This window comes from Pangasianodon hypophthalmus, chromosome 29 (genome assembly GCF_027358585.1).
Source record: "Pangasianodon hypophthalmus isolate fPanHyp1 chromosome 29, fPanHyp1.pri, whole genome shotgun sequence".
In the NCBI taxonomy this organism is placed as follows: Eukaryota; Metazoa; Chordata; class Actinopteri; order Siluriformes; family Pangasiidae; genus Pangasianodon; species Pangasianodon hypophthalmus.
In genome coordinates, this window is record NC_069738.1 from 5220955 (window position 1) to 5244678 (window position 23724).

At 39.2% G+C, this 23724-nt stretch overlaps 2 protein-coding genes across 4 annotated transcripts; both read left to right on the forward strand.

The window, feature by feature from the left end:
• Positions 1 to 753: 753 nt before the first annotated feature.
• On the forward strand, positions 754 to 7415 carry thap7 (THAP domain containing 7). The gene is made up of 5 exons (XM_026942365.3): positions 754 to 812; positions 1911 to 1990; positions 2864 to 3019; positions 3920 to 4036; positions 4848 to 7415. The coding sequence occupies exons 2-5, from the start codon at positions 1911 to 1913 to the stop codon at positions 6223 to 6225; spliced, it is 1731 nt and encodes a 576-aa protein (XP_026798166.3). The 5' UTR covers positions 754 to 812; the 3' UTR covers positions 6226 to 7415.
• Positions 7416 to 8439: 1024 nt separating this feature from the next.
• On the forward strand, positions 8440 to 20119 carry LOC113543751 (transcription intermediary factor 1-beta). 3 transcript variants are annotated; one of them, XM_053231215.1, is made up of 16 exons: positions 8440 to 8555; positions 9502 to 9671; positions 9833 to 9927; positions 10243 to 10369; positions 11234 to 11348; positions 11761 to 11877; positions 12910 to 13024; positions 13295 to 13441; positions 13557 to 13671; positions 14473 to 15692; positions 16381 to 16435; positions 17684 to 17714; positions 17830 to 17965; positions 19051 to 19185; positions 19884 to 19992; positions 20088 to 20119. In XM_053231215.1, exons 2-15 carry the CDS (start codon positions 9515 to 9517, stop codon positions 19887 to 19889), a joined length of 2571 nt encoding a protein of 856 aa, XP_053087190.1. In that variant the 5' UTR covers positions 8440 to 8555; positions 9502 to 9514; the 3' UTR covers positions 19890 to 19992; positions 20088 to 20119. The 3 variants fall into 3 exon arrangements, with proteins under 3 accessions (XP_053087190.1, XP_053087189.1, XP_053087191.1); XM_053231214.1 differs by having other exon boundaries at positions 8459 to 8555; positions 9404 to 9671; XM_053231216.1 differs by having other exon boundaries at positions 8459 to 8555; positions 9404 to 9671; positions 16384 to 16435.
• Positions 20120 to 23724: the final 3605 nt, after the last annotated feature.

Here is a 23724-nt window from a genome sequence, read left to right on the forward strand (position 1 = left end):
TGAAGAATAAAACATCTGGGGGCTTGTAGTTATAGGAAAATAATCAACAAGGTGATGGTGTTATGAAGCGGAGTTACTGTTACCACAGTAAAGTGGACTATTTTCTTATAACGGCAATTTGCCAATGATTACAATTTTTATCATTATTATTATTAACAATTGACACATCATGCTTTTTAACCATTTACAGTTACATTTAATGTTGTGGAACGTCTGCGAGACGAGCTAGGCCCTGTTATCGCTTACACTATAGCAGCTATAAACACTCGTTTATTCGCCTCAGTCTCTCTTTTTCCACTCTCTTGAAGTTAATAAGAAATAATAACTCAGTTTTTCATGTTTCCGAGAAACCACAAAGCATAAACTCTTCTGTTCTGAATACTTACTGACACTGGAGACTCCTTCCAGAAGTGTTAATAAACATCTAATTACAGAAAGTTTCATTATATCTTCACAATACACGTTTTCTTGGTTAATCAATCCATTTATTATATTATTCTTTGATTACATGGAGAGTCTGCCATGCTCTTTAAATGAGCTGTTACTATAGAAACAATAACATATTAGTGCATTAATATAAACCTGTGATTTGCAGCTGCAGTATTATCAGAGCTGCTGTTATAGAAAATTAATAAACACCTTCTGACCAATCAGAATCCAGAACTCAACAGTTGTACAAATCCGAATAACTACAGGGGGCGTGGGAAAGCGACACAGCCCGTGACGTCACACCCAGCTCGTTCTGTGATTGGCTGGCGTGCATAGGGGTTGTATTAGGAAGAAGAAGACAGCCATCTTCGTGAGGTCGAAAGGTAAGTCTTTATATGTTTCTACAGACAAAATGGCGAGTCTTATATTTCAGTTGCGGTTCACAGACTCATATTGCAGTAACGGGACATTAAAGCAAAGAAAAAAATGAAAGTAGAAAAAATGAAAGTGTGTACAGAGATGCACAACACTGGTGCAGCGTAGCTAGCACGATTATATACAGCGAATGACACTATGTTTCAAAATAATCACAGCTATTTTGGAAAGCATTTAGAGCTACAGATCGTATCAAACATTGTGACATGGAAATGAGCAAATACATATTACCACCCTACACCAGGGACCGATTAAAAACTGGTGGAAAACGTGGAGGAAAATATTACACACTGCCTTGTTGAGCATCAACAATGCGCAAGAATTGCGCAAGTAGTGCGCAACATGTGTTACTACGCATGCGTAGAGATAAAAAAAAAAATTAGTTGATATTTAAGGGCGAAGTGCCAAATATCAGGTATTATGCCAATTTTAAAACACACACACACACAATCATGTGCCAGAGATTTTAAAAACGATATTTTAAAATATCATATCAAAATATATTTATGAGGCTTCCATATGGTACTACACAATTTCGATTCTTAGGGAAACGATTCGATATTTGACGATACTACTGAATCTGCTACGATATGATATGATTTGGTAGCCTCAGATCGATACGTGGCCTACCACTCACAATTCATAAAGGACTATTTTAAAACTATCAGTTACAGGCAAATCATCTTGTTAACCTATTAAATAATTTATATATCGGTTGAAAAAAATATGAATCGTTTTTGTCCTTTTCCAATAATAATCGATTTATAATCAACTGCAATCAAGAATAGTTGATTTATGATGGTTGCATCAATTCATTTCATTCCTTTGAAAAAAAAAAACTGCATTGATGCATTGATCTACATCAGCAGATTATTACACCCATAGCACAAGCATACCAGTCATGGTGTAAAAGAATATACCAAATGAATGAATGTTTATAATTTATTTTGATATATCTGTCTGTTGTGTCTTAACTGTGACTAAAAGTGTCAGTATTCAGTATTTGTTCTGTTAAACTAGATTTAGTCATAGTGTGTTCTCTCTAGATGCCCAGACATTGCTCTGCCACTGGCTGCAAGTCACGTGACAACAAAGAGGCTCGGTTAGCTGGAGTCACCTTTCACAGGTGAGTGAGAGCCATTACTTTACTTATACAATATTTCTGAATCGATATGGAATTCGTGCTAGTTCTTGTAAGGAAAAAACCCAGCCTGAAAACTCCAGTGCATATTGATCTTTTGTAATTAAAGTGTGATCATGTGAATCGAGTTTATAGAATCTTCTTTCATCGAAATGTTGGTCTATTTTCAGTTTGGTTATAGAGTTTATAGAGGTATTTAGCCCTCGCTTCATCTCCACCTAAAGACAGCGATGCAGCGGCGCTTTAGTCCTTCAGTCTGTCCAGCTCTCTCACGCGCTGCTCAAACAGATCAGCTTCCAAAGCTTTAACTTTCATGCTAATACCACCGTCAGTTGCATCGTGCTCATCATCTCGTAGATCGCCAACTAACCGAGCCATAATTCATCACAACTTCATCATACAAGTGCACTGCATTCTGGGACTTTGAGTCCAGCATTTTCACCAACGCCTCCACTACTTCTGCTTTGGATTTCTCATTAATATGACATTAAACATCACTGGAAATGGTGAGTGTTTAGGAGCTAATAGCAAAAACTGACCATTATCCCTTGTTTGAGATGATGAGTTAAAAAAAGATTTCTCCTTTTAAACACCACTGTGCCTGAGTTAGCAATACGAACGTCTCCATGTGACATCAGAGCAGCACATAACTGCTAACTTCTCACAGAAATAACAAAAATACAGCACCAGCCAGCATATAAGCACCAGAATCACTGAACACATCGAAAATATTTCAATATAAACATATTTAATGTGCTTCAGGGTGCAGTTTCCCTTTAAAGTTGAACAGGTGATTCATAATCCAATGTGTTTCAACAATATTTTTTTTTCTTTTCGTTTGTTTTTGATGATGTTTAGGTTGCCAAAGAAGGGAAACCCTCGCCGTACTACCTGGATTGTCAATGCTCGGCGCAAAGGTCCTGGAGGAAAAGGGCTTTGGGAGCCTCAGAGCGACTACATCTATTTTTGCTCCAAACATTTCACCCCTGACAGCTTCGAACTCTCTGGGGTCAGGTGTGTATTTCAGCTGCCATTTCACTGACACAAGGTCTTGTAGCAGTTGAGTACATTCACATTTACATTCATTTAGTTAGCAGAAAGTTTGATCAAACATCGCTTACAAGTGAAGCAGAATCCAAACCAGAAACAGAGCTGAGTTCTGGGATTTAGGTTTAATTCTGAAGAGGCTGAATGAATTATTTGTAGATGTTTACACCTTTCAAACATGATGGTTGTTTTGCTTTTAATAGCTGAAATAAAAAGGTGCCAAATATTCATGCGAGGATCAGTTTGCTCAGTGAGTGAGAGAGAGAGAGGAGAAAGGGGAAAGGGGAGTGTGAGAGTGAGCGAGTCATTTCCATGCGGTTGATTTTCATCTAAAAGTGAACATCATAAATAGGACACATCTTCTCCAAAGTTCCAAAGGTCTCGTTTAGTTTTAGGTAGGTCATCTCCTGAACTAGAACCACCCAGTTCCTGTGCAGTGTTTCCATCACACTCAGCAACTCGGACTGTTGCCACTACGGAAAATAACAAGAGACACAAACCACATCATTTCACTGCATGATAAATTTACATCAATCAGTGAGGAGGATGAGACTGTGCTGCTTTGTTTCTCAAATATGATGTTAACATTAATGTTGCTTTATAAATGCTGGTTGGTTTTGAGTGATGTGCTAATAAGAGTATCATGTAGGAGCGCTAGTCATTCTAGTCAGTTTGACTGATCAGTGATGTGCAGTAGCTTTGCCAGAGCAAGATCGAAAAGGTGATCAGGAACTAAATTCCATCCAAGTTCCTCTTGAAGAAACGCACATGAGGCTCCTGAAAAGGTTATTGCAGCTGAACTTATGAATTCAAAATACTCAGCATGAAGGTGTTGATATTGTTTTATCTGACTTTTTTTCCTTACAGTGGATATCGCAGACTGAAAGATGATGCCGTGCCCATGCTGGTTGAAATCCCTTCTGGGCAAAAAGGCAAATCCTCTAGAGGAAGAGGCAAAACACAGAATGAGGACAGACAGTTGAGGTATGTCTCACCTACCGCACACACACATAAACTGTTTAGCACAAGGCGTGGCCTCTGTGTCAGCCTCAGTGAAGGAGGCATGGCCTCTGTGTCAGCCCCAGCGAAGGAGGTGTGGCCTCTGTGTCAGCCCCAGTGAAGGAGGCATGGCATCTGTGTCAGCCCCAGTGAAGGAGGCATGGCCTCTGTGTCAGCCCCAGTGAAGGAGGTGTGGCCTCTGTGTCAGCCCCAGTGAAGGAGGCATGGCATCTGTGTCAGCCCCAGCGAAGGAGGTGTGGCCTCTGTGTCAGCCCCAGTGAAGGAGGTGTGGCCTCTGTGCCTGTCAGTCTCAGTGAAGGAGGTGTGGCCTCTGTGTCATCCCCAGTGAAGGAGGTGTGGCCTCTGTGTCAGCCTTAGTGAAGGAGGTGTGGCCTCTGTGTCAGCCTCAGTGAAGGAGGTGTGGCCTCTGTGCCTGTCAGTCTCAGTGAAGGAGGCGTGTTCTCCCACAACCCAAAATATTTTTTACGTATGAATCGAAATGTTTGCACAATATTGAATCATGTTGCATCATATCTCAGTGAAACATCTCAATGAATCATTATTATATTCAATCATTGGCTTTTTACATGTATTTGTCCCGCATCAGCTCGTTGATCACCTGTTGAGCTGCTAATATTTAATGGAAATCTTTACATATGACTGTGTGTATGTGTAGCAATGGATCAGTTCTATAAGTTAGTTCCTGTTGCTGATATATACTGTATATATAAGAAACATTATCTCTAACAGAATTGCTTTGTCTGAACATGATTGTTTGATATGAATTTCTCTTCAGCACCACAACCAGAACTGGTAAAGAGAGCTCAGACAGTAAGGAGGCCCAGATTAAAGTGGCTCTGGTACACATTGTGGGAGATGAAGAAGCTGAGACCATCAAGATAGCCAAAGAAGAACATAAAAATGAAAAGACTCCTCCATTATCTTTACCCTTACAAGAAGCTGCACCTGATCAACCCACAGAAATCCCCTCTACTCCACCTTCTCCATCCCGCTACATGAGGCGCCTCCCTCCACCTCCCGGCTTTTACCTTGCCAAAGAGCACAGCTACGCTCAGCTCTGCCCGCTGGAGTGGCGGAAACGCTACGAGAAAGCCACGGACAATCTGGAAAAGGCGCTGCGTTTGCTCAGGGCTGCCCGTCGCCGGGAAAACCGTCTCCGACTCACCCTGCTGCGCCTCCAAGAGAGCAGACTCAAGCAGACTTTATCTCAAATCCAAGATCGAAGGAAGGAGAGTCACGAAAGCCAAGGTAGGTCGAGTCATGGTCGTCAGACTGGGAAGCTGGCCAGATCAGGACAGGACAGGGGTCTGGAAGGGATGGAAGAGAATGAGATGGAGGGCACAGGTGAAGAAATGGAGCTTCTTACAGACGAAAGTTGGAGGAAGGAACGAGCTGCTAAGCTGAGGGATGGCGTGGAAGACGAGGAAGGGTGCTGTTTTTATTGTGGACGAGGAAGAGAGGACGAGGAAACCAAAGAAGGCAGGGATCAAGTGGGATCTCACAGAAGCACAGCGCTCCAAAGCAGAAGAGGAAGAGGAAGGAACAACGTGTTCAGAGATACAATGCGGAACACGGATGAATCAAAGGGCCAATCGAAACCTCCCGTGCGTCAGACCATCAGTCCTGACCAGCTTACCCTTCTTCACTCTGAGCCTGAAATGCTCCTGCAGATGCATGCACTTTCTGGACCTACACAATCCACAGCAACGTTCCAGGAAGTCACTTCTTCACCTCAGCTACAACAGCTCCACCTCCTGCAACCCGATCTGGGCCTTCTCCATCCGGATGCATCAACCACGGACATTAGCGTTTCCCAGAGCGAGGACGGAGGAGGTGGGATGTGTCATGTGTTTCTGGTTCCTATGTCATCTTCAACCAAAGAGAAGAGCGGGAGTGGTGTAGAAGGCTCGATTCAGAAAACCCAGTCGATACTGGTGGCAGAAGAAACCTTCCAGCATGTGGTTAGCGAACCAGGAGACGGGCTAAACATTCAGAGTGACGACATGGAGTTGAGTCATAGTGGACTGAGAGATAATCAAAATGAGCAGCAGACAAATGTCAGAGCCACGTTGGTGGGTGGAGACGTGACACAGAGACTGAAGGAACATCTGGAAGGTTTTCAGCTGCAGCTCAGCAGTGAATTTATTGATTAGTTAATAATGTCTATCTATACCAATTGATTAACTTACAATACTTCCTGTACTATAACTTACTCAGTCCCCATGGAGAAATATTTACTACATACACTTACTGCATACTTTATTAGGGCCACCTGTCCACCTGCTCAGTGCAATTATCTAATCAGCAGCGCATAAAATCATGCAGATACACAGCTTAACGTTCACCTCCAGTGAGCGGCAGTTCTCCCGGAGGAAACACCTCGTTGATGAGAGAGGTCAGAGCAGAATGACCAGACTGGTTCGAGCTGACAGGAAGGCTACAGTAACTCAAATAAGCACTCTTTACAACCGTGGTGCACAGAAAAGCACCTCCAACACATTGAACATTGAGGCGGATGAGCTACAACAGCAGAAGACCACATCAGGTTCCACTCGTGTCAGACAAGAACAAGAATCCGAGGCTACAGTGGGCACAGGATCACTCGAACTGAAACTGGAAAAAGTTTCAGTAAATGCATAATGAGCAGGTTTATAGGTGTTCCTAATAAAGTGGCCAGTGAGTGTACATCCCTTCACTGTGTGTTTTACAAAATGTAAAGGCTGTGTCGCGTTTAAAACGCGGCTCCTCTTGCACCTCTGAGAAACCTGTCGCCAGCTAGCTAGGATGAAAACACAATGCTTAGCTATTGCAATAATAATAACCTCTCAGTCTAATATTATTATTATCTCATGTATATTTGGCTCCTTAATTTATGTAATACTTCATAGTATATAACATCTAAGCTAGCAACTAGATCACAAGCATTGTTTACTGATGATTACCTAAAAAATTGACAGTGTTACGTTAACAGTAAACTGATAGTTTATGTAGCTTAGCTGTGGTAAAAAAAAAAAAAAAAACACAAGTGAAAAATATGTAGCGTGAACTTGTTAAATCGGAACAAGGTGTTATTTTTTGTCAATATGACAGAATACTCATAACGCAGTATTTTAAGATGTTTCAAAGCCCAGTTCTGTCGATTCTGTTGATTAGTTTATTCAAATGATATAAGTTTACTAATTGCACACAAGTTTTTTTTTTTTTTTTATTACTTATTTTTGTAATTTGACCTAAAGTCAAGGTGTAATTATAGATCATAGATTCACCTCAAAAATTTCTGTCAATGTGGATCAAATGTGTGTTGCTGATGACTTTGGATTAAAGAAATTATTTAATTTCCCTCTTCAAGCACTTGGTTTCATTCATAAATAAACTTTTTTTTTACAAAGAAAAGTTTTGATTCATTCTTTATGAGCAAAGTTTTCACTTTTGTTCAGTTCTCAATTCACCAAAGAAATAACATTCAGATGTAATTTATCTTTACACACCAAAATCACACACATTAGGAGCTTTTCAAACTCTTTTTTTCTGCCAATTTTGCTTTAGGTTTCGATTTTTATTAGCGTCATAGAATACATCCACATTTCATTTGGAAATTTTCTGTATTTCATTTGTAGATTAATTGTAAAATCTAGTTTTCTTATTTTATACAAGTATTATTGTATAAATAAATATTACAGATAATTATTTGTAAAAAAATTCTGCAGTTAATCAAATAGCTATTTAAAGAAGGATTTATGCCTATTTATTTATTCATCTTCAGTAAGATCTTTATCCTGCTCATGGTCGCGGTGGATCCGGAGTCCTTCCCTGCAACACTGGGCATGAGGCAGGAGAATTCACACTGGATGGATCTCTGGTCCATCGCAGGGCACCAAGGACACACACATTCACACACACATTCACACAGACATTCACACCTTTAGAGTCAGCATTCCACTTAGTGACATGTTTTTGGGAGGTGGGAGGAAACCAGAGAACCCAGAGTAAAGATGAAGAGGAATGAATGATGATGATGAATGAATAATAAAGAAATGATTTTCCAACAAATTTTTCTGTCTTTTATACTTGAGATTGACTTCACCATGAGATAAACATTTCATTCTTACAACAGCAAAAGAGCATTTCCAGATTGTCCAGGGTGTCCACAGGGTGTCCCCTGCCTTGGGCCCCGAGTCCTCTGGGATAGGCTCCAGGCTCTGGAGTAGGATAAGCAGTACAGAAAATGGATGGATTGATGGATGGAACAGACTTGTGTAACAGGATTTATACCACACTCCTATCCAGTTGGTGGCGGTAATGCACCACAGCTGGTTGGCCAACAGCCAATAAATCTTAGAAGAAGAAGAACTATTTCTCTCCCCACCCCCCCCCCCCCTTCCACGTGGATCACGTGGGGCTTAACAAGGCCTGTGATTGGCTGTCGAGGTAAACTGCCCAATGCCATGCTTTACTGGGGTCTTATTGCCTGAGTCTGACATCTGTAAGTTTCTTAATATTATTCCAAAGAAAAAAGTGGGAAAAAATCCCAGATTTCTCATTGTTACGTCATATTAACTTTCCATCTAACATGCATGTCGGAAAATAGCATTTTTTCGAATGAAACCCCAAACCAGGATGAGTTAGTTATCTAGTTAAATGCACTAATGCAGACTAATGCATGTCAGTGAGTAGTGATTCCTGGCAGAGAAGGATTTGTGTAGCCACATTCTTCATCTTCAGCTCATTATGGTTTTATTTTCATCCCACATGCAGAGTTGCATGAGAGTTTTGTTTAAAAAAAATAATAATTAGTCTGTTATCTGTACAAGTTCATTCACCAGTAAAAGATCCTAGATTTGCTACAGTTGAGCAGAAAGTGTTATTTATGATCTTTTCAGTTAAACATACAGTATGTCTTTAGTTATGGAGATGTTTTCTTACATCACAGCATTTTATACATGGAAAGGATAAAGTCAGAATGTTCATTCATTCATTTGTTCATTCATCCATCCATTCATTCGTTCATTCATCCATTCATCCATTCGTTCATTCGTTCATTCATTCATTCATTCATCTTCAGTAAATCCACCTGGTCATGGTGGAGCTGAAGCTTATCTTGGGAACACTGGGCATGATGCAGAAATACTTTTATTCTTTTCTTACACCACAGTCATTTGTGACAAATTTTATTTTATTCACAAACAGCATGTCGTACTTTCTATCCATTTATAGTTACATTTGATTTTTGCGGAACGTCCACAAGAAAAGTTCATTCCTGTTATCATTTACGTTTTAGCAGCTATAAACAGTCCTTCCCTCAACAGCTTCTCTATTTTCTCTTTCTCAAAGTTAAGAAGACAAAATAGATGCACCTCATGCATGTCATGTTACCAAGAAACCACAATCCACCCTGAAGAATGAGGCCCCACTTGTTATGTGCTTTGCAGAGCAGATAGAGGGATGAATGAAGCAATTTCTCCTCATCAGATGGACTCACAGGATTTCTCCTGCTGCGCTTCGTGCAGTTCGATGGTTAGTCCTGAAACAGGTCTCCAGCTGTTACCCTGCCTGCACACTCTGTGCATCCGCTGCTTCGCTGCGTCAGAGAAAATCGCAGGTACGTCACTGATCTGATTGCTGGATTAAAGATGAATGTATATGGTGTACACGTGCTGCATTTCTCATTACAGGCTCAGTAATCATGCACATGTTCTTACACCATGCAACTGTGCGTTAAACTATACGCATCTTTTAAAATATCTGTTCATGCTTTTGCAGAATGTCCTGTTTGTCAGGAGAAATATGAACCAAATGAGGTCATTAGTAACCTTGTGTTGGCTAAACACCACGTAAATCTCTGTGAAAGTAATAAGGTGAGTGTGAGCTTTGCATAAGTATTCACCCCCATTGCTGTGAGACCCATAAATAAGTTCTGTTTGCCATCAGTCTCTCTCTCTCTCACTGTCTTTCTTACTCACATTTTCTCTCTCTCTCTGTCTTTCTCTCTCTCACTCTCTGTCACTCTCTGTCTTTCTCACTCACACACTCTCACTCTCTCTCTCATTCTCTATCTTTCTCACTCTCTGTCTTTCTCACTCACACACTGTCTCTCTCACTCTGTCTTTCTCATTCTCTGTCTGTCTCACTCACATTTTCTCTCTCTCTCTCTCTCTGTCTCTCTCTCACAGTGCAGTAGCTGTGATGACCCATCCATATCCGGTTGGTGTGTTGAGTGTCAGGAGAATTTGTGTGCCATGTGTGTGGCAGCTCATAAGAGAGCTGAAGACACACGTGGGCATTATGTCCGTACTCCAGGTCAGCTCACACACTCCATCATAACACACTCACACATGCTGATACTGTTCATGTTTTCACTTGTATTATTCTCTATGGAGTTCAGTGTATTATCTTTGAGATATCTTTAAGATTGTTTAAGAAACATTTATACACATTTAATATAGATATGTAAGGAAAAAAAGTTTTCCTTTTAAGGAAAAATAATCAGTGATGGGGTTGTGCGAAGCGGATTTACCGTTTCCACCCTGAAGTTGATTATTTTCCCATAACAGCATGTCCTAATGTGTTTTATTTCTCTTACACCACAGCAATTTTCCAACAGTTATATAGTTTTTGTTATTAAAGAATGACACATCATAATTATTATCTAATTAAAGCTACATTTATGATTGTGGAACGTCTGTGAAACGTTAGTTCCTGTAATCACTTGCGTTATAGCAGCTGTAAATGGTCATGCTCTCACCAGACTCTGTTTTACACTCTCTTGAAGTTAATAAGAAAAAACACGCAGCTTGTTATGTTCTGTCTTATGTCTGAAATCATATAACTTTACTTCTGACCATTAGAAACTGCTGACCCCGGCGACGCCCTCCATAAATCCTAAATAAACGTCTCCTTACAGAATACTTCACCATATCAATGGTTATATGATTATATGTTTTTGTTTAAATAATGATATGCTTTTGAAATCTGTATATTTATCAAGCTTAGATTATGCGTGTATCCACCATACAAGGCGAATACGAGCGCATTAATATAAACCTTTGGGCTGCTGTTATAGAAAATGAATCGACAGCTTCCAACCAATCAGAATCAAGAATTCGAAAGCGCAGTGGTGTAATGCGTTATAATAAATGTTACTGTGTGTGTGTTTGTCTATAGAGTGTCCGAGGCCGGTCATGTGTCTGATCCATAAGCAGGAAGTGCTCAGCAGTTTCTGCCTGACGTGTGACCAACTGACCTGCAGAAAATGTCCACCGCTTCATCCTAATCACCTGTAGGAACCTTTTATTGCATACGTATAGTGGTTTATTTTTCTCATTGTGCTTGTGTAGGGTGTATATTATTATTATTATTAATATATATATATATATATATATATATATATATATATATATATATATATATATATTGATGGATGATGATTATCCATTACTGTTAGAGATGTTGGATAGCATTACTCTGAATTTTAAGGTAACTTTATGAAAGTTACAGGTCCCATACATGTTTTTAACAGAACAGACAGACTGTAAACATCTCTATAATAGCAGGTAGACATTTTGAGGATGTCAGGAAGGACACTGTACGATTTATTGTAGTGTTTGTCATCAGTCTGTAGGTGTGCCTGGTAAAGTGCATTCCAGATAGGATTTCAAGTTTGCTGCTAAACTTGACTTTGTCTCCTTCAGACTGCAGCTGAGTCACGAGGAGGTGGATAAGCAGAGGAAGCAAATCCGCCAGATGGTCCAGAAGGTGCAGCAGAAAAGCCCGAGTGTCCAGAAGAGTCTAAATAACCTGCAGGGAAGGTCAGTGGCTATGAAAATCTTCATTTCTGTTAACTGCATTTTTATTTTAAACCACAGCACTATTAAATAATTTTCTCTAACAGCAGCTCACAGGCTTATATTAATGCGCTCATTCTAATGCGCTATCGTTTCTATGGTAACAACGTACACAGGGACGGTCCACATGAACAGATTAAAATACGTGTGTAATTGCTGATGTGGTGAAGTTTTCTCTAAGGAGAGGTTTATTTAACATTTTTGGAAGGTAAAGCTGTAACTTAAAGTTAAACGACACTGAAAAGTCTTCAAGATGGAGGGCCTTGAAGTTTGTCCGTTTTTTTCACCTTATTAACTTCAAGAGAGAAAAAAAAAAGACAGGCTGGTGATGGAACGGCTTTTTATAGCTGCTGTAACGTAAGTGAGAACTTGTTTCCTGAAAGTTCTACAACATTAAATGTAATTATAAACGGATAAAAAGTGTGACATCATTCTTTCATAACTAAAAAATGTAAATTGCTGTGGTGGAAAAGGAATAAAACACTTCAGGACATGCTGTTATGGAAAAATAATCAACTTTGGGGTGGTAATAGGAACTCTGCTTTGCGTCAGGTCGCATCACACTACCGCAGTGTTGATTATTTTCCTATAACAGCACACCCCTGTGAGGTGTTTTATTTCTTACAAAGCGTGGCGTGTTAACAGCACATAAGCTGATGTGGATGGCAAAAATTCAACCTTATACCAAAAAAACAAGCCTATTAGTAATATTAGGAAATTTAAATAATTACTAGATAAAAATGTATACTATACATTTTCACCTCCTTAAAAATGAGATGACTATTTAAAGGTTTCATAGCAGATTGAAAGTGATGTGCCACATCTGGAGGTGATGCTTTATGAGATGTCTGTGTTCTGTAGCATATCGGGGACAATATCTCTCTCAATATGTCACGTTTTCCGGCGTATAAGCACACATGCAGTTTGCGTGTTTCAGCATCCTGAGAATTCCCGCAAACAGAAGTAATAAAGTCTTTTCCTTCTCGTCTCTCTCAGACTGTCTGACCTGGAGGAGCTGCAAGCTCGATTGCGTCTGGACGTGAAGAATACTGTAGGCAGACTCTGCAACATGGTACTCAAGAAAGCAAGCAAACTCCTCAAAGAGATAGAGGTATAACACACACACACACACACACACACACTTTTAATCATAATGCAGATTCGCATTCCAGCATGCCTTCTGGATCATTTGCTGTCTCAGGTACCTTTTAATAACTGTTTGTATTCTCAGGCACAGTTATTCACACACAACACAGGATCCAGGTATAAAAGTATCCAGATGTGATGAGATCCAGATGCTGAGGTTTACACCAATAGGTTCCTTGTGATTTTTTTAAAATAATCTTAAACTCAGTTTCAAGTCATTTTGGCTTTGATGCAGGACGTGTGCAGGAGCGAGAAAGAGAAGATCGAAGAGAGAAGGACGATCCTCCAGAGACTGAAGGGGAAGCAGGACCATGTGCTGACCTTCACAGAGAAAGTTCTGGACTCGCAGGACCACACTGTCCTTCTGTCCTGCAAGAAACAGGTGGATAAAAAAAACACAGCTCATGCCTTTTCAAGACAAAATTATAGCAGGCAAAGATATCATTTAGTAATGTGATCCTGAATGATAAACGAGTGATAAATATGCTTCCACTCAGATTCACCATCAGCTTCAGTCCCTGTTGGAGCAAACAGCATTTCCCATGACCACCATGATGGAGCTGTACTTCCACAGCAATGAGCTCAATGTAAAGAAAGTTCTCAAAGCCTTTGGTAAGACCTCTGTGTTCTGTTGAACAAAAAAAATCTAATTACTTACAATTTTTGCAATTTCACACTCTGGTAGAATGAAGGCTTTGAGTTAAAAGCTGCTTGGTTTTAGCTTATAAAGATATTTCCTGTTTGTGGTTTTAAAGCTTTTTTATTTATTGGTTTATTGGTTTATTTAACAGGGACAGTGCACATTAATAAACATTACTGTAAATGCACCAGAGTTAGCCAAAGGCTTTCATCTGTAGTCCCTGGACAGAATGTTACAGAGTCACCCTAAAAACAACATATACAATTGAAATATTGAAATTTTTTAAATTATATTATAAACATGCAAAAAAAAAAAAAAAAAAAAAAAGAACATCATTCAAAACACTAACTGAAACATGCAAAACAGAAGCACAGACATAAAAAGCATGCACAGTATATTAAATATATAAATCCGTCTAACACAATAAGAGCAAATTCACTCTATTTATATAAAAGGCATTCAATTTGCATGACACAGGATGCTTTGAATTTGCTTTATACCTGTTGTTACGTCTGTGTTACTATCACATGGTCTGCTGGTTGGTGGAAAGGAAAAAGTTCAAAATATGTGAAAAGATTTTCGTTTTTTTAGAATTTGTTTATGTCTGCTCATGGCTTTGTGAAATTTTATGACATATTTTCACTTCATGGATGGTTAGAGTGTAAATTAGGTGAATTCTTGAATCATAACGTCACTTCACTGTATTGGGCTATGTTTTTTTTTTTTTAGAGCTTATAGCACTTCCTGTATGTGTTGGTTACATTTTTTCCCAGGGTGCATTGAGGCCAGAGAAGTTCCATTCGCTTGCTCTGAAATTGGGAATGTTCCCAACCAAACCCTCACACCAAACTTCCAGAAAATCTCTCCTCCGTCTACTACAGGTCAGGATTCAACTCCGTCTGTCGCTCTGCCGCAGATCGGCTCGACGAAATGTAGTAAAGGCAATCCTAAAGGCCTGGCTTTTTCTCCAAAATCATCCATCCGTGCTCGTCTCTCATTGTCATCTTCACAAGAGAACAAATACTCTGACTGGCCTGGATCAAAGCGGTCATGGTCTTATCACCCTTACCAGCGTAGAGACAGTCCTCAGCTTCTGCAGTCGTCCCGTAAACCCATCTCACTTTCAGATAAAGGGTCACTTGTTGTGCCATCGCAGGTTATCATGGCTCACACCTCACCATGTGGACCATCTGGAACTGGTACAAGCCAAGCAGAACCTGGTTCTAGTGCCACGTGGCCAGATGAAACCCCAGTGCAGGTGATTCCTACGTTTGAAAAGGTGGCATCCGACATTCCTTCCACAAGATTACATAAAGATGGCGGCTTAGTTGGGCATCAGTCAGTGCAGACTCTCAATCCTTCTCCTGAACCTGTTACCTCTTATATCCAAAGAGTTGACTCATGTCTCAATGCACCACCTAGTGGAAGCGACGGAAACAAACAGGAAGTGAAGCTTTCTGATCCCTCTGTCCAACCCCTGAACTTGAATCCAGATCAGTCAGGACTTCAGACATCTAAACAGCTAAATCTCAAAGGAAACTTGTTTTACGAGTCAGAAAAATCAGCAGACTTGCTCAATCTATACACGATTGTGAAAAATATCAGCCCCATTTCTGCAAATATGGCACGGTTTCATGTGGAGAACTCGAAACCTTCACAATCAGGAAGTGATCTGATAGCCAATGAAGCAAACTCATCAACTCCTCAAAACCTGTCCACTGTACTAATGAGTGTAAATAAAGACAACACCACATTACAGGAAGTGAAATCTCTAGAAGAGGCTTTAAACATTGCCGTGTCTGAGAATTCGCCGCAGTGTCCACCTGAGTGTGAGAAAGAAAAAACAGACATCATCACACTAAGTAACAGTGTTCAGTTGAATGGCTTGCAGATCGAGCCTGCACAAAAGTCGACCCAAAGAGTCTCGGTTAAAGAGCAACCTGAGGCTGTAGAGATCACAGATCTGTTGAACAGCCACTGCTGTCCTCTAAAGGTAACACAATGAGGTGCATTCTTTAAAACCTCCACTAATCTAATCTCTATTGCATTTGTAACACAGACAACAATTTCAATACGTTTTCCTGGACCAGAACAGAACATAAAGAACGGCAAACCTGGAAACGTTTTAAACTTATTTAAAATAATCAATAAAGTTATGAGAGAAAGTCTTCCAAAAGCTATTACAATGGAGTGTTGATTTCTTGATTCTGATTGGTCAGAAGATCTTAGTCTGCTCTGCCAGTAGCTCGGCTACAAGGTTTTTACTAACATATCATTCTAATACGTTAATACACAACTTAAACAGGGACTTTTATGGCAGATGCTCAACATAAAAAGATTAAAAGAGCATGTGTAATCATTGCTATGGAGTCTTTTTTACATTTATGGAAGGAGTCTCCAGTGTTAGTGCTTTGTAACAGTCGTTGTTTTTTTTTTTTTTTTTTTTTTTTGAGTTTTGCTGAAAGTTTTAATTTTTTGTCGTCAGTCCAGGGAAACCTGTTGAAGTTGTCATCTGTGGTGATCATACATACTAAAGATGAGGTAGATAGAGATGAGCTTGAATGGATTTTTGAAAAAAAAATGCAAAACATTATACCACCATCTTTTAGATCGCAATAATATGAGCCCTGTGTCAGATCTCTGGATGCTATACAGTTATATCTGTCCTGCTTTTCTCTCAGCAGGAGAAGGAGGATGAGAATGGTACACCTGTAACAAAGATCAGAGATGACAAAGGTGATGTAGAATAAATGCTCATTTTAGTCTGCATTTAGATGAGAATTGAAACCGTATGAAGATGACCAAACAACCCAATTACATTGCAGTGACATTGCAAGTGTTTCATTATTTGTTGGAGGAAATTGCTAGATTATTGTTTTTTTCATTTTCACATCTTATTTTAATCACTGTTCATTCTGCTTCTGGTATATTATTACACCCCTGTGTGATATAAGATGACTTAATCATGGATGCTATACTAATCAGTGACTGTTCATCTAGCATGCTTCGGATTAGCTCGTTGGCTTGGGTTTAAAATCAAGAAATACGCGTTCATGATATTTTCAGAAAATGTGTGGGTTAAAGACTGCATACGAAATGAGTCCCTACACCATACATAGGGCTATACAGTATGTGGCTTTAGCTAATGGTTTTATCCCACTTTATAGTGTACTATATTTCAAAGACTGAGCCACATTGGGTTAACCAGCAGTGTAGTCATACTTAGCACAGGCAATATCAATGTGTGTGTTGTGCTTTATAAAAACTATATTTAATATATTTAAAAGAATGGTAAAGCCACTTATTTTAAAGGAGCAGTTTGTTATTTTTAGAAATCTGGTGTCTGCAATGATAAGCCTTAACATTTTCCCCAACTGATCTCATACTCTCTGTTGAAACTATTACTTGTAAGTTTCCTTTTAAGGAAAAGGGGCAAAGCTGAGTGTCTGTGGTCTGTCTGGAGGCGGAGCTAATTTCAGGGCCAGAAATTGCACTATAGAATCTTAAGATCTTGAAGAAACTAGCATGATCCATTGCCTCACAATACTGCCATTTTTAAGATGTCTTCAAAATTAGGATTATTGTATTAATGTATTTTAATATATTTTTTTCTATGCATGTAGACAGGAAAAAGTCGCAAAACCCTCTTCAAAAATCCAGATTCTAGGACTATACAAATTTGAAACCTCTCAACGCCTGACACACTGTATGTCTTTCCTTATATCTTGTAAGGATAAGAAGAGGGCTGAATAGGTCTGCTTTGGCTTGGGGCGGAGCTTATTTCAGGGCCAGAAAAATGTAAACAGAAGCATACCATAAAGAAGCCAGCTAGGCTTTTTGTTTCTTTCGTCATTACTGCAACACTTATTACGATTCATGATAACGCCTTATTGTAAAATAATAAATAAATAGAACAAAAATCCATCTCTGTGGATTTCTAAGAAAACACTTAATCAGTGACATTTTTCATAACTCGTTATACAGGAAATCTGGTTGTCCTGGAGTCCCTGGGAAGGTGAGTGATCATCTGATTATGGTCCGTGGTTTGGTGTTTGATACAATGTGTTTATTCATGTTTGCTTTGTACATATTTATGAAGCGAAAAATGTATTTGACACCATTTCCTGCAGAGACTGGCTGCCTCATGTCTCACTCTGCCGTTTATCCATCCGTGATTATCCGTCTTTTTGTCCTCCTGCTTTCCGTGTTGTTCGGAGAGAACATAGTGATGGATTTCACTTCGGCGTGATCCAGGAGGATGGACAGGTAATCAGCATGGTCCCTGTCTCTGAAACAAAAGTGTAAGCTGTCTGCTGTGTCCTCTGAAACAATCAACAACAACGAGTTAGACATGCTTCCCTAAAATCCAGAGGAAATAAATAAATTTAAATCCATTACCAAGCCATTTACCAAAGCCACATTTGGACACAATACAGCCATTCCCACCTTTAAAGGAAAAAACATACAAACCAACAAAGTGTACATGTGTAACAAGAAAAATGTTATTTATCATTAGCTAAGATAGCTACATAAACACAGGACTGTGCTAACATTGCCAGCTAAATAGTTAGCTTAGCAAATATGGCCTCTCCTGTAGGTATTTAACTTAACTAGCATCACGCTAGCTAAAGTCCAAGTAAGTAATATACTGTGTATATTAAACCATGTAATTAAACCATGAACTAGCAATCTAGCTAACATTAGACTAACTAGCATATGATGTAAAGTAGTAGTCAAGGTTGTTAGTCAAAAGTAGGTCAACCATTAAGTATTTAAAACCATAGACTCTTTTGTTAGCAAGTTACCTTAAAAAAGTAGCTATTATTTTGTGTAGTTAAAACCAGTAGTCATGTTTGTTAGCTAGCTAGCTTACAACTGTTAGCTCTCACACAAAGATTGGTGAAATAGAAACTGAGAAAGTGGGTGGGAATCAGATAATAATCTACATTCATTTTATTACAGTTTAATATCTTTTTATAGTAATTTTTTTAATAATATTTGTATTTTATGCTTATTTATTTTACAGCTAGCATGCTAGCTACCTATTTTAGTGTATTTCTGTCTACGTGTATCACTGTCTGCCCGTCTCTCTATTTCTCTCCTTTTCTCTGTCCACTTTTATCACTACCTGTTTCACTTTACCTCTTTTGCACCTTGATCATGTCTGTCTAGTTGTCTGTCTGCCTCTCTCTCTCTCTCTCACTCACTCTCTCACTCTCTCTCTCTGTCTCCGTCGCTCTCTCTCTAAAAGTAATCTGTATTTTGTTCTAGCTTGTCAAACATAATCTATTCTAGATTAAGGTCATAATCTATTCTAATTTCTATTTAACCTAATTTCCTCTTGTTCCCAGATGTCTGTCTCACCCCCTGTTGGTCAAAAAGCGGCACTGCGCTGCCTGCAGGATCTCGGGGAATCTCGTCCAGTGCTGTGTGTGTCGCCGGGCTTTCCACAGAGGGTGTCACTTACCACTGATCTCCTTAACCAAGTAGGTCTCTCTCTCTCTCACACACACACACACACACACACACACATGCACACTTAATATATCAATATTTATGCAGGGAAAATTCTTCTTCCTCAGACTTTGTCTATGCACCCGCTTAAGTCGATTTTCTAGGCTATTCTTTAGATTATACTGTTACACTATAGCATCGGATTCCTCTTCATGTCTGACAGGAGTTGAACCCGATGTGGGCTTCTGCTGTTGTAGCTCATCCGCCTCAAGGTTCGATGTGTTGTGCTTTCTGAGATGCTTTTCTGTTCACCACGGTTGTAAAGAGTGGTTATTTGTGCTACCGTAGCCTTACTTTCAGCACAAACCAGTCTCAGCATTCTCTTCTGACCTCTCTCATCAACGAGGCATCTCCACCCGCAGAACTGCTGCTCACTGGATGTTTTTTGTTTTTCGCACCATTCTGTATAAACGCTAGAGTCAGCAGTTTCTGAAATACTCAGACGGTCCACGTCACTGAGGTCACAGTTTCTCCTCATTCTGATGTTTGACGTGAACATTACCTGAAGCTCTTTCTGCATGATTTTATGCATTGCGCTGCTGCCACATGATTGGCTGATTGGATAATTGCATGAATGTGCAGGTGTTCCTAATAAAGCGGTCAGTTAGTGTAAGTAAGAAAGATTCCTTGCTAAAATACACTGCAGTTACTCTAAGGATTGTTCCCGCAGGGCTGATCAGTGGCAGTGTGTGCTGTGCCGAGATTTCTCTCACACTGGAGATCATGATGTGGATGCAGAACCTGCTGCTTCTCCGTGTCTCAGTGTGTATGAGCAGAGGGTAAGAGTCACACTCCATCTTCACCTGCACGCCGACACCTCGGCCTTAGCTAAAGCTCTGATTTTTCTGCCTTGATTTTGTATCCTTGATGACAGAAATGCGAGTACCTTCTGGTGTCTCTCAGCTGCCGTAAACACAGCTCAGCCCTCTACAGGTCAGCTACGGTAAGCCCAAGATGTCCCACAGGATCACATACGCATTCTCACACACACACACACACACACACACACACAAAGTATCTACTTCCTGTTTTCAGAGAGAACAAACACTAGATAACACTACATCAGTGTGAGGATTATGTTATGCTTATAGGGAAACTTCTAGACGCTTCATGAGACTCACTGTTAGCCTTCAGAATATCTACACCTGTTTATAGCACGGCTCTGTTAAACTCTTGATTCTGATTGGTCAGAAGGTGTTGATTAGTTTTCTACAACAGCAGCTCTGATAGAGGTTCCAGCTGCAGGACAAATCATAGGTATATATTAATGCTCTTATTCTAATATGGTATTCTTTGTGTTATTGTATGCTGGACGCTTTACATAAACAAATGTGTAAATGATAAGCTGCATTTTTTTTTTGTTTGTTTTGTTAACTTCAGGTATGATGTGGCGTTCTTTAATAAATAACAAATTTATTTATAAGGTGGCAAATTGCTGTGGTGTAAGAGGGATAAAACACTTTGGGGCCCTAGAAATAGTGCAGAATCCTGAATATTTGAATATTCAAAATATTGAAAATTTCATTTCTTTGTTTGAAAATTTTCAAACATCTACAGCGTTCGGTTTGAAAAAAAAAAAAAAAAAAAAAAAAAAAAAAAAATCCCAGCTTTTTAACAAGGTCTCAGATTTTTGGACCACGCCGTATAATCACAGTCATGGGGTTTTTCTCTCCATCAGTCGTCATCTCCTCACTATGTTGACGTGACTCTGGTTCGAGGACGTCTGCTGAGGAAGCTCACACCTCCATATCGCACGCCTGCAGAGTTCGTGTCTGATCTGTGGCTTGTCCTCAACACACTGCGCAATTCCTCAAAGGTAAATTCATACAGTTTGGCCTTTGATTCTCATCTCAGTATAAGACGCAAAGCCATTTTATCATTTATGAAAAAAAGACGGAATTAAAAACAAGCTAAATGTGCAAACGCTTAGATTGTCAACCTGTGCTATCAAATAGGTGAAATATTATTATCATAAATCTTCATAAAGAGAGCACACTATTAAACTTCTTTTTAATGAACTTAAAGGAACTCTGTGGCTTCTCCTCAGAGAATTTAAATAAGTGATTAGCAGAATATTAGGTTATAAAAATGTCATATCGGCACATGCTAAGTTTGTATCTATACACGGGAATGTTCATAAATGACATATGAATTCATGAAGTGAAATTTCTGTTTTTGGTCCCTCTGTGCCACTAGAAAGCGCTGCATGTGGAACATCTTCAGAGATTCTTGTCTAAGCAACTGCACAGTGTGTTCGGTACTGATTTACACCCGTCACTCCTAACAGACCCCTACAGAGGAGAGAGAACGGAGCAACGGAGAGAGAGAGCTCGAAGCCACAAGAAATAAATCTGATCACTCTTGCTGATGTTTTGCACTTTTTTGTACATTTTAATTATTCTTTTTTCACATGCGGGAGCAGTGTGTCATTAGTGTGTGTTTTTGTTTTATTTCCTGAAATAAATTTTGATCAGACACTAAATCAGTAATGAGTCCTAAACAGCTGATTAGTGAGGAGGTACTTCTACGATAACAAAATATAGACATGCTACATTCAAGCTACATCCAGCCAAGTGTACAATTTATTTTAGTTTTTTTCATGGGCTCCCTGCTGTGACCCTGACCAGGATTAAGCACTTACTGAAGATCATTGAATAATGATGATGGTTTTCTTTTTTTTCCTTTTTTTTTTTTGCTATATTTAGGTGTTTTTTTTCTTTCATTTTTGAAATTCACATTTTTAAAATGTGTATAAAAGACTTGGATGGAAAACTCCATAGTATTTATAAGTACAGAATCATTTGGCCTATAAACTATTTAGGAAAACTGTTTGTGACATGAAAATATATTATACACTGTTACTTCAAAATATTACAATACATTTTATATTAGTAAAATCAGTGTGTGTGTGTGTGTGTGTGTGTGTGTGTGTGTGTATATGTGAGAGAGCGAGAGAGAGAGAGACTGGTATTAGATGTGACCTATAAATAGAGGAATCTACATCAAACATATTGCACACTTTCTGGAAACTGAAAGTGAGCGAGAGAGAGAATAAAACTTGCCTTGAACTTCATATCCGGAGCAGCTAATGCAGCAGTGGTTCTTACATTCCAGCAGAACAAAGTATTAATTTTCTTTGTATGCTTCAGGAGCACATTTTTTTTCTATGACCTTGTCTTTTTTTTTTTTTTGGGTCATGAAGTGTGTATGCAACTGAATCCCACAGTCCAGCAAGTTGCACAAACCACCAGAGGGTGCAAAATCTCTAAAAATCTTCTACATCTTCAGAGATTAGAGAATAGAGGTGATTTGTTCTGCACAAATAAGCAGTTAGTCTCTATAACCTGATCAGACCTGCTACAGAGGGAGTGCAGCTCAGACCTGGGGCTCAGTGTTCAAGTACCAACTTGTCCTGAGTTGTTTGCAGCTGTGAGTCCAAAGTGGCAATGCTTTTAACGAGTCGCTAAAGGCCCTATCTCATTTGTGTGCATTTTCTATTCAGTGCCTATTGTAGTTGGTTTATGCATTACAGGCTGCTCTGAATGAGCATCAGAGCCCCATTTTGAAATAAATAGTGGAATACTTTGTTAAATTATAATGCGCATTATATAACAGCATAGTGCTTTTGGAGAATTACGTGTCAGTTGTGTGTAGTTGTGTGTCAGTTGTGTGTCAGTTGTATGTAGTTTTGTGTAACTTGTGTGTACTTGTGTCGACCTCCTTGAATCATTTGATTTGGAAATTGACTCTACTGCATCATGAGTCTCAAAGATTTGTTCATCTAATTTTGCAAATGTTCATGTTTATTAACTTCTCCCTCATATTCTGTTTTATCTCAAATGGATCATATTTCAGCACTTAAAATGTCCAGATGAAATCACCAAGCTTTGGGGAAAAGACAGGAACAAAATGATGAAAAAAATAATAAAAAATAAGACTGAATGAAAGGTGTTTAATACAGAATTACAATATGAGTGTGCATTCATCATATACAGTATACATCATATATATCATCATATATACCGTATGTCTATAATCAAGTATAATTATTTTTAAAAAATACATAAAAATTCCAAAGTCTGATTTGTTACCACAACCAACAGTGTGATGTATATTGATGTAGAAATGTATGTAAGAGTAACATTGTGATTTTTAAGGGACACACATGAGAAATAAACCTTTATAATTCAGTGTGAAAATGTGAGCATGTTTCTTATAATTAAGCTGCATTTAACTGTTTTACAGACAAACTTAATCACAAAACACTCATATAATGCAGACCTTCACCACACTGCACACTATTAAATCATTTTCCCTGATTATCTGCTGAATCACTGAGTTAAATGACTCGAATCGCTGAAAAGAATCGTCTTTGCGCCAGTATAAATATGTAAATCTACCAGCCCGCGCGCGGCGTTCTGATTGGTCAGCGTGAGTGTGAGGCCACGCCCATCCACCCCACTCAGTTTATATAAAGCGGCTCTCAGCGCAGAAAGTCTCACACGTTGCTT